Source organism: Idiotropiscis lumnitzeri, chromosome 14 (genome assembly GCF_059441095.1).
Source record: "Idiotropiscis lumnitzeri isolate Australia: NSW breed Sydney's pygmy pipehorse chromosome 14, RoL_Ilum_1.0, whole genome shotgun sequence".
Classification (NCBI taxonomy): Eukaryota; Metazoa; Chordata; class Actinopteri; order Syngnathiformes; family Syngnathidae; genus Idiotropiscis; species Idiotropiscis lumnitzeri.
This window is the reverse complement of record NC_142404.1, coordinates 10,404,207-10,415,044: the sequence shown is the minus strand read 5'-3', so window position 1 is coordinate 10,415,044 and position 10,838 is coordinate 10,404,207. Positions and strand designations below refer to the sequence as shown.

The following is a 10,838-nucleotide window of genomic DNA, read 5'->3' as shown; positions in this document are numbered from 1 at the left end:
AATTTAGTGCTCTATTTATTTTTTTGGGGCCACTCAGGAACTTCCCCGAATAGAAAAACTGCGTCGCCACACAGCGCCCAGGCATTTCGCCCAAAAATGCAAAGAAAATGGGGTTTATATTTTTTTATTTAGAACGCTCCCATAGTTTTCCGTTAGGTCACTTCCGGTTACTTTCGTTTTTTTTTTTCCCATTCTTATTAGGAATTAAAAGAATTCGGCCTGTCAGGGATAAAATATTCACAATGGCATCCTTACACCCCTGTTCTTGTCATGTTTACAGGTGATAGTGTCCTAATATACCCTGATAATAGCAGCGCTGGGTCTCACCTCCGTCTCCCGTGGGATCAGGAAGTCAGGCAGCTGCCTATTCTAAAACATACAGGTCATTATGAGATTGCAATATTATTCAGTGTCATCAGAACAGCTGTGCGTATCCTAGTGTGCAGTGAAAGCTGCCGCATAAGAATATACATTATGTTGTGACATTGCAAAATATAATTCTGTGTGTATTCCCTCAGCTCCTTCTATACAGTGGTCAAATTTCTGGGAGAGAAAATCCTGTAGTCATCCCTGTATACCTTTGCAGAAAAAGATGAGATCAGTGGAGAATATCGGTTTCAAGTTTTGGGGACCACATATCCAATTAAATTGGAAATCGGTGCACCACTAGTCAATTGCGTTGCATTGCATTGCATGACGGTGGTACGTCAAGCTGGGTAGCAGCTAAGGTATTTGGTAAAATAACATAACCACTTCATTTATTAGCATTTTTAATTGTAACTTTTACATGGTCCTTTCAACATTTGGAATAATTTAAACAATGAGAAACATCTTAACACAGACAAGGGTAAAAGACAACAGGAATTTGTAAAAGCTATCTTGAAACACTTAAATTACATTTCCCTTAATACGCAAAATGGCATGTAAACAACATAAAATCAAAGTATAAAGTTGGGGGGCTGTGAGGTCCAAAAACATAGATTATTCAAGACAAAACTAAACATTCTTGCGGTCAGATATCACAACACAAATGTTTGTTTAGTCTATAAAAATGGTGGTTCTTGTTATTTGCATTCAGGTACACAGACACAGAACATTCCAAAGGTGCAACACAATTTAAAGTGAGTGTGACCAGATCACAACAACGCAAAATAAGTGAGAACAACATTCCCGATGGTCATTTGTGACATACACTGACTAAACGTATAACTCCCCCTCTAAAAAAAGCTTAGTGGAACAGTTTATTGCACAGCCTCTCTGCTTTAAAATACAGATTCAGTGTATTTCTGTGCACATCTGTTAAAATAAATAGCAATCAACTTTTAAATGTAGCAATTGACAAAAATGGCACTGTGTCCATTTTCAGAATTCCATTCTATTCAGTTCTCCATGTCATCAAGGAACTCTTCCTCAATGATACGCTCAAGCCTGTCCAACACAGTGTCCGTGTTGGCTGCAGGGTAGTCTACTACATGAGCTGGGGGCAGTGAGTGGTTGCGAAAGGGTGGCCCCTGGAAGGAACAGCACAAGATAAGAAGGAAAGGCAACAAGTGGGTGATTGAGGACAAGGAACGCTGGGAGAGGAGTGGAAATTCCAGGTGCTCAATAGCAGATTCCTCACTCAGCCCGTTGGGTGGCTGCAAAATAGGTGCACAAAATTCCGTTTAGTGTTTTCGCATTTATCAGCAAAGAAGCTATCAATATCTGGTTTTACCCCATAACGTTGTTGCATTGCTTCTAGTATTCGGACAACGTGGGGCTTGCATTCCTGTTCGCCTTCTATCAGCGCACTCTCTGGACCGTTGTAGTGGTTCACATTTACTTCTGGAACAAACGCCCAGCGATACCTGCATACAGAGTGTGGTGTCTATTAATTGCTTTTTTTTCTTTTTTTTTTAATATTCTTTTGTTTTTTTAGTATGTTGGTGCTCATAAAAGCACTCATGCCTTGTATCCGGCTCCTTCAGGAACCAGCCTTCTCCCCATCTACATTTCACTCACTGAGTTTTCCAGTTGCCCGTGTTTCCTAAATTCCTGCACCAAATCCCTTTGATCTTGTTTGGTGGGCCAACCAACTTGCCTCGTTAAATTTACATCTTCACAGCAGACGATTGGATTACTGCTGCAATTTCTATATTGGTTCTTCTTAACTCATTCACTGCCAGCGCAGTAAAAATGTATCTTTGCCATCTGTAGCCATCAATGGCAGTGAATGTTGTGAGATTTGAAGATATCAGAATTTTTTTAATTGTTTATTTTCTCTCCAAAGTTGAACATGACATTTAACCTTATACAACAATGTTAGCGAAAGAAAAGATGTATATTTTAAATTAAAATCTGAAATTTGACAAAGTAGAAGCTGTTTGATTTTTTTCCTCTGTGCTGTTACTTTTATAGTTCAAAAAGTTTTATTTGTCAAATCATCATTAAACACTGAACATTTATTTTTCACATTTTGACTTAATGCACGCATTATGCTATTCACATTATTTTTCGGATGTGCCCCTGAGCTGAACCTCTCTAACTTTTAAATGAGGAGCCGCACTACTGTAACAAACAATGTCGCACCACATTTTCAAATGATGATATCCTTTTTTCCAAAGAAGAGTGCTTACATCTGAAAGACTGGTATCCTCTCAGGGGGGAAGGCTAACGATGTGTCCAGAAACTTGCAAGCCGACAGGTACATGTCCAATTCTGCCTGGGAGAAACTCACAGGAGCATTTCTGTCAAGGGCTCCGCGTACGACTTTAGCCAGCCTGGGAACACAATTATTTCAAGTATTTAAAGGAGGTTATCCATAATGACATAGTCAAGATTCGGGAATAAAAATCGTGAGCTCACTTTGAGACGTCTTTATCTACCAGCAGAGCTTTCTCGAGACGCGCAAATGTGCGAATCTGGAAAAAACGCAAAAAAAGCAAACAGTTATGATACATTGTGGGCTGTGGGTGAAAAATCTTTAAAATATTTACCAGCTCTGTGACCATGATCGGCCAAAGAGATGTCAGGTGCTGCGATGAAATTCGTAGCAAGAGAACACGGAACATTAAAAATATCTGAGCGGAAACAGCGGGGCTGGGATTCATTCGTAAAGCCTCAGTGAGGCGCTCTGGAAGGAAAATATTTTCTTATCATTACTACATAATTGTTTAGAAAATGTAAAAGAGGAAAATGTGTAAGTTTGCTCACTTACAAAAAAATAAGTCTCAAATTGCTATTGCTGAATTCTGATTATGGTGATAGACATAAAAGGAGTTAAAAATGTGTAAAATAAATAAATAATGCTCCTAACTCTTACTTGTGATTAAGTATTTGATCCTGCAGCTGTAATAAATCTCTCTACAGAAAAAAGTCTAGGCATTATTTAATACAATGGTGCCGAGATAAGATACGAGTTTAATTCATAATGTTCGGAATGGAAAACATTCAGACCTCAAATAATCTTTTCGCATTATAATGAATGGAAATGAACAAAAATGTTTTTTCAATAATACATTTGATAAAAACACTCAGTAATTACACAATACAATATTTTTATCACACGCTCTACTTTAATCCACTTAGTGCTGCTCATTCTGGTGTACGTTCCTAGGGCACTCGGGCAATAAAAGACACACAGACATACCCAACTGGAGGCTAAGCTCCTCAGTAAGGAGCGCATTGCAGAGAACAAAGCGTACACGTCTGAATATTATATTGTCACTCTGTATTGCTTCACTATTTGTGTTCAAAGATCCATCGCTTAAAGGGAAACACCACAGACACAAAGATGTGCTTATTATTAGCCGTGTGCCCAAGAAGTTCTCCCACTGTGTTAGCATGTTCATTTTTGACAGATATAATTAAACAAACATAAAAAATGGACAATGATATTTTCTTTGTAAGTGAGCAAACCTATAAATAGAGCAGAGGAAAAAAAATACCCAACTGTACATACAATTCAGAAAAATCATCTCACCTTGGATGAGGGGTAGATAGAGATGATACTGATCGAGTTCACCACTGAATACTGCAAAAGCCTGCCGCTTGAGGAGCATGGGTTTCTGGTCGACATTGGTAAACAGCTTCAGGGAGCTACTCTGCATGCCTACGGTAGCCAAAATCAAAGTGGCGTTCTTAAAATGTCCCTTTTCCGGCATCTAGCACATCATCAAGGCGCATGTACTTACTCATGAGGTCTTTAAACATGGTCTTCTCATGAGTCAACAAGTGGTCAATTATGGCTTTCCAACTGGAATAGAACACACGACACAAAGAAGATTCATTAGACAATTGAGCATCAACATTGTGGAGTAATATTAAGCAAATATTACGTATTATTTGTTAGAATAACATTAAGGGGTTATTATACATTTGCCGTGACACAACATAGATCATAATACGTAATACATATGTTGCAATTTAGTGGAGTGGACTGTGTGTTGAGTGTTTCCAGTTTGGGTGGAGCTGCAGGAGGACATCACTGCTGCAGGGCGGTGGCGGCAGATGGGAGGCGTTGATGCAAACAGCAAGAAACTTTGACGCAAACAGCATCGTGCTGAATCCTGATAAGAGACGTTCTCGCCAAAGTCTGCTGCGACCCCGACAGCATGCCCATATTAAAAGAGAGTGTAAAGGCTGATCAAGAAATTCTTACTGAATGGCTACAGAGAAACGACCATACTGTTGCCAACCTTGAGTGAAATCTGATTCCCCGACCCAATAAAAGGGACCGCCTAGAAACATCGGGGAACAGAGGGAAGATGAAGTAGCCAAATAAACTTCATTAGCCTTTCTGACCAGTAAAATGTGAATTAGAAACCATCTCAGATAAGGAATTTCTAAGTCCCACTGCACATTCGAGCAACATTCTTCGCCTTTATATGTGTAAAGCATGAAGATACTGCATCAATGATCAGACTAACCTGGGTGCGCATGAGGCATCCATTGTGAAGAAAAGGGGATCCATGAAGAGCTCAAAGACCTCTTTCCTCCAGGCACTCTTGGTGTAGGCATAACCACTCAGGCTGCTCAACAGCTGGGCTCCTGCCTCAAAGCTGGGCATGTTGTAGGCACTACAAAGAGAGGAGAACTTCATTTTAGCATCTGATAATCCTCAAGTACGGTACTTATACGGTGATGGGGGGGCAAAACGATTCAATAGTTACCTGTGATTCTTCAAGTAGGGGAAAACATAATACATGAGACGAGAAATGAGAGGCACCGCTTTCTCCTTCTCGTCACTGCGGAAGACCATATCAAGAAGTGGGGCCAAGACCTACACAGTGAGATAAATGTGTTATGAATATATACAATGGAAGGGGGATAATTATTTGATCCCATACTGAATTTGTAAGTCTGCTTAGTAGCAAAAAAGTGTTTTTATGGTTGCTAATCAATTTTGGCAATTGATACATATCAGTCCAAATGTATAAAAACATGCAAAAGAAAATTTATAAAAAAGGAAAAAGTAGGTTAGTTTTGCAAAGATTTTGGCCCACTCATCTTTACAGAAACAGTAAATCGATCCAGTCTCTAGGCTGCCACCTGGAATCTCTTCGGCTCCCTCCACAGGTAAACAGTAAATTTAGCATTCGAATAAGTGTACATATGCTTTCACGTCTTCTTTTTGTACCGTGAGCACAAGTGTGCTCCAATCTGCCAAGCCTCCAAGTTTTTTCCTGTAGAAAGCCTTGACAGACCATGAAAATGTTATATAATTAAACATTTGTAGAAGGATCCGAAATATGCCATCGGGAAAATGCACTCTTCAAACCTGAGACAACTGGCGGCGTTTGCTCATGAGGAGTGGGCCAAAATACTTGATAGTTGCACAAGTCTAATTGAGAGTTACAAAAAGCGTTTGATTGCACTGACTGCGCAATAACATTACAGCAATAAGTTCAAGGAAGCATCACTTCCAAGCAAAAATACAAAAATAAAGCAGCGACTCATTTTCATTAGTTAATTTTAAGTAAATTATTTCTTGTTGTTTTTGTCAGTATCACGTTATTTCAATGTCAAATGTTGAGGTTTTCCTGCATAACCTGAAGGGAACCAATACATTTGTCGGCAAATTTACATTCATTGTATGATATAAAACATACCTCAGCCAGGAGCACAAGGGCCTGCACGCTATAAACTGATGGAGCCGAAGATGAAACCATGGCGCCGGGTTGAGTCACAGAGTCTGTTAAGAGGGAATATAAAACAAAAAAAATACAAAAACAAATTTCAAGTTTGAGGTAGCTCCCTCAAAAATAAAATGCTGACAAAGCCTTTATGGCCCGAAAAACTAGGAGGCTAATTCCTGATTAGTAATGCAACCATTCAGGTACAAATAATTAAAAAAAATCCTATGCTCTAGGCAAACAAAAAAATGTCAGTACGTTATTAATGCAGTAATTGTTCATTGGAAGCCATCTCAGATGAGATTTGATGAAAGCCGAGCAGCCAGATAAGTGTTAAGTTACCACAGTGATCACCGTCCATGTCGTCGGGCTCATCCGTTTCGGGGCACACCTGCGACTGGACTTTGACCTCCAGGCTGCGGCTCAGCCAACTGGTCTGCTCGAGAGACGAACCCCCGATTCCTCTCACAGCCTCCAGGATGTGCTGAGTAACCACCTGCACCGATTGACGCCATTGTTATCAATAGCATCAGTCCCACTCGTTTCTCCTCATCAAGTAAGTGCTTGAGCGTGAGTTGTCTTTAAACCTGCAGATCTCGCGTATCCTTCTTACTGTCCAAGTTGGGGAGCCGATTGACAACTTCATTGAGGATTCTGCAAGTGACAGATGTCATTGAATTTCAATCAAATGCTCAAATAGCTTCAGTACAAATTTATGATGAAATATTGGTGCAAAAAAAACCTAACCCGAGAAGTAAGAAGTGACCAGGGGGCGCCAGGTTCAACGGGACAGATTCACGTAGCAGACTGAGGACAGGGACGATGCTTTCCTGCAAGTCTTGTGCTGCAACACTAATATTTACAATACATAAATTAATAAATCGCCATTTATCTAATGTTATAAATTAATTTAAAAAATGAAAACTATAAAACAACTGTGGTCAAGTTGACAAATCCAACTACGGTAATTTTGTTGCATGTCCGAGCATTGCCACGGTTGGGCATTGTAATGAAAAACAATTGACATTAGCTTGAAAAAGAAGCACTACCACAAAATATTGATTTAAAACAGAAAGAAATGCAGGTCAAGTAGACGGTCCAGATGTATCTTCTACTACTTACCTCTTGATATAAGTGTACGTGAACTGCAGCATGGGGATGTCTACCAGAGTTGACTTCTAATTCAGGGGAGACAGGAGAAGGTTTCTTACAAAAAGGTGGGTAATGTCACTTCTGAGCAATATTATTATTATTATTTTTTTTTTTATACCTGATCCCCTTTGAGCTGGTGCGGCTTTTTCACCACTTCTTTGACCAACTGTAGGATCGTGTCCGTGTGCAAGTTGTTCAATGATTTCACCAGGTCTACAATAGTTAGATGAGACTCACTGGCCCTAGGTAAAACCTAAAGAAGAAACATGGCCTCTCAAAACTACAGATTCTTAAGAGTGACTTATGTGCTTAGAAACATGACAGTTCTTACATTGTTTGTGTGCCTCCTTTTACTCTTCCTGCTGCTCCAGGCAGCTCCCAGTGAGGCCATGAGCGGAATCCCGTATGGGGCAGTCAGAGGAAGCAGGAACTGCAATATCCGATGCCGTAAAATCTAAGAAAGCACACGTAGAAATTTGCTACTGCATTTAACTTGGTTTGATCAGCATGTTGTATTAGTGACATCCATTAAACATAACAAAACAAAACTGAACTTCTTTTTTGGGTTCTGACCTGAACTAAAAGATCAGAACATATTACTCTTACCACTGGCTTTTGTAGAGCTGTAGAATAGATTTAAAAATTGTGCTACTCGGCTATAAATCACTGAATGGTTTTGGTGCTGATGTGAAAACATGAAAGAAACGCTTATTGAATATAAACCCAGAAGGGCTCTGAAATCTGTCGACTATGCCGCCAAAAGATGTGAAGTCAGCCCAGAGTGTAAATGCCTTTAAATCCAGATTAAAAATTTGACTTTTTCCTCAAAACTTTGATGAAGGTCGCATAACCATTTCATTTCTTTTAGTCATTTTACAACCCTTTTTTTTAAAATGTATTTCACTTTCCTTTTATCTATGAGGAATGTTACAAATTCTATACATTTGTTACTGCCTTATGCTAAAGTAAAGGTTGTTTGAGGTTTGTGTTTCCTATTGTAGGATGATTAGTGGATTTATGTCAGGCTGATGATAATGGCAGTGATACTGTGGTGAAAGCACTTTAAATGAACATCCACAAATCCATCCATTTTCTACATCAGTTCTTTTGTTGAGGGTTATGGGCTCTGCAGCTGGTTCCCGCTGACTTAAGATGAAAGTCAGTCAACACCGAAGACTGGTCACCAGTGAATTGCAGGGAACAAATGGAGACTAACAACCTTCCATACTTACATTCCCACCATCACTCAGAGGGAATGAAACTGATGATGCCAAAAAGTGATCAAGTGCGTGAACTGTTACATCAGTTATAGAATGCCTCATCGTGTGCATTGAGTTCGTCAGAAAAAAAAAAACGAGGGGTCAAAATGATTTTTACAGATAAGCCAAGTATAGAGGATGATGCACGGCTCTTAGTATTGAGAAAATCCACAGATAAGCCAAAGGGCTTGCCCAAAAAAAAAAAAAAAAAAAAAAACGACACTCAGTCTGAACCTCACTGTATGCTGTACACGCGTGTGAAGCAACAACAAACCTTGGTGCTTTTAAAGAAGACAGATGAACTGTGTTTGCTGCTTTGTGCAGAGTCAGGCGCCCCCCGCTTGTGGAACTCTTCCTTCAACACCACGCCCCATAACAACGCCATGCTATTGAGCATGTGTGGCAGCGCTTCCAGCACGGCGCTGCGTGCGTTTCGGATGTCAACGGAATCACATGCAACCAAGGTCTGCTGAGACAAACAACATGAGGTCCTGGACATATCGGTTTGTGTGAGTGTCCTGTATGTACAGTATGCATGAGACTCACCCTCTTGTTGTCCAGCAGACAGTAGTGTGTAATGGTGGTCAGGCCTTCTAGAAGGGTCAAAAGGTAGTCTGGTGCAATGTTCTCCCTCCTGCCAGTTACACGAAACAAAGCCAAAAGCATATCTCTCTTAAGAATGTAAAAGGAATGCGTAGTTGAATTTTTTTTTGTTCTAATTATGGTAATCGGGTCACAAGTGTGATGGAAGCTCTTTACCTCTGATTTCTTCTTCCTCCATCATGCTCATAAAGCTTCACATGATCATCCAAGTTCCTGCAAATTTGATTGATGAGGGGAGCCACAATGATGCCCAATGAGCGGCCCAAGTATGGCAGAGAGGAGCAAAGCAGCGCCACCCAGTGGGGGTGCATGGCATAGCCGTACTGTGGCTGCAGAGCCCTGGCAGCGGCGGAAACGAACATTCCCTGAGCTATGATGGGGTGGCTTTGGACGTACTGGGCCGCCTTGATGGACTGCTGGAACAAGACGGCCGTTTGCCATCCACGAGTGAGGGGGTTACTGCCGGTCGGGGACTCTGCAGGCTGACCGGAGGCCCCGCCCGATCCACCACCACTGGGCCACACGTGGTACTCTAAGACTATGAGAGCCTGGAGGAGTTTGAGCAATTCCATCTGTAAGGGGTATTGCTCCTGTCCTTCTCCCTTCCCGACATTCACAAGACTCTCTTCCGATAGTCCACCATCTTCATCTAGCAACTCGAGACCCTTGGATGTGCCCTTGTCCATTCCCCTTTGGCTTATATACATAGAAGCTGAAAGTGTAAGTAAAGCATATTGCTGCACTTTACATCCAGTGAGGAGTTTGCGGATGTGCTCCAGGCTGCCCTCCTGCCTTTGTGCCATGCAGGTGACATGGCTCACCATACGCGTCAGCACTTCCACACTCTTCACCTGAACATCTCTATTGCCTTGCAAGTCGAGAGGTCCAAGGCTTTGGTAGGACGAATAATGAGAGCAGAGGAATCGCAGGCACAAATTCATCAGCAGCTCAATGAGGAGAGAAGGGGGCACGGAGGGGGATGATGAAGGGGAAAGCAAACCGCAGTAGAAGCTGAAGCCATCCTGAGCTTGCTGGTGGCGCTGCAAGAGATTGGAAACGAGGTTTAGGTGTGCGGCCGAGCTGGTGTCCAGAGAGGTGGAGGAAAAAGCCTCCACTAGAGGGGTCTCAGCGCTGCTCTTCAGCAGGCTATCGAGCAGCGCCAAGCCTTGGAGCAGATGGGGCCAACCGCCTGACATCTGATACAGAAGAACATGATGGAACAGTGAACCAATGGCCTCTTTTTTCTCACGCTCCTGTTTTAACAGACGAGATCGGGCCAAAGCCTCCAACTCCAAATCCTCGTCATCCTCGCTCGACAGCGAATCTGACGCTTGTGTGCGCTCGGACTCCACTCTTTGCAGGCTGTTGACCATTCCTCCTTCCTCAGTACCAGAGCCGGAATTGTCCGTAGACACTTGGGCACCGCTGGTGTCGGCCGATTCCGTGTTTTCGCTCTTGACGGCCTCTTCTTCGTCCTCTTCTTGGTCCTCCTCCTCCTCCTCCGTCTCCTCGCTCTCGCTCCTGGATGCTGCCAAAGCGTCGCATAGACTTGACAACTCAGGACCATTGTCTAATTGTAGCCACAGAGATTCTCTGTCTATGACATTTCGGAGATTCAAAATGTTGTCCTCAGTAGCCTTGGCATCCACTACTTTGGCAGACCACCGACTTCTGTTGTTTAGAATCTTGAGGTTGCCTTAAAAAAAAAAAA

General features: G+C 41.9%; 1 protein-coding gene across 6 annotated transcripts in view; it reads right to left on the bottom strand.

Moving 5' to 3' along the window:
• Positions 1–753: 753 nt before the first annotated feature.
• The window catches only part of dop1b (DOP1 leucine zipper like protein B), a 27,486-nt gene continuing 17,401 nt past the window's right edge, over positions 754–10,838 (bottom strand). For 3 of the 6 annotated variants that reach the window (XM_088314643.1, XM_088314642.1, XM_088314644.1), the window contains exons 20-38: positions 9,284–10,823; positions 9,071–9,158; positions 8,799–8,990; positions 7,597–7,719; positions 7,384–7,518; positions 7,236–7,291; positions 6,861–6,965; positions 6,701–6,767; positions 6,456–6,609; positions 6,090–6,172; positions 5,151–5,260; positions 4,908–5,057; positions 4,173–4,234; positions 3,962–4,090; positions 2,976–3,112; positions 2,845–2,900; positions 2,616–2,759; positions 1,715–1,847; positions 754–1,637 (exon numbers count right to left, since the gene is read on the bottom strand). In XM_088314643.1, the coding sequence (XP_088170769.1) occupies positions 1,380–1,637; positions 1,715–1,847; positions 2,616–2,759; positions 2,845–2,900; positions 2,976–3,112; positions 3,962–4,090; positions 4,173–4,234; positions 4,908–5,057; positions 5,151–5,260; positions 6,090–6,172; positions 6,456–6,609; positions 6,701–6,767; positions 6,861–6,965; positions 7,236–7,291; positions 7,384–7,518; positions 7,597–7,719; positions 8,799–8,990; positions 9,071–9,158; positions 9,284–10,823 (3,722 nt within the window). In that variant the 3' untranslated portion in view covers positions 754–1,379. Of the gene's footprint in view, positions 1,638–1,714; positions 1,848–2,615; positions 2,760–2,844; positions 2,901–2,975; positions 3,113–3,961; positions 4,091–4,172; positions 4,235–4,907; positions 5,058–5,150; positions 5,261–6,089; positions 6,173–6,455; positions 6,610–6,700; positions 6,768–6,860; positions 6,966–7,235; positions 7,292–7,383; positions 7,519–7,596; positions 7,720–8,798; positions 8,991–9,070; positions 9,159–9,283; positions 10,824–10,838 lie in introns of those variants that run through there. The other 3 variants (XM_088314645.1, XM_088314647.1, XM_088314646.1) reach the window with 2 other exon arrangements.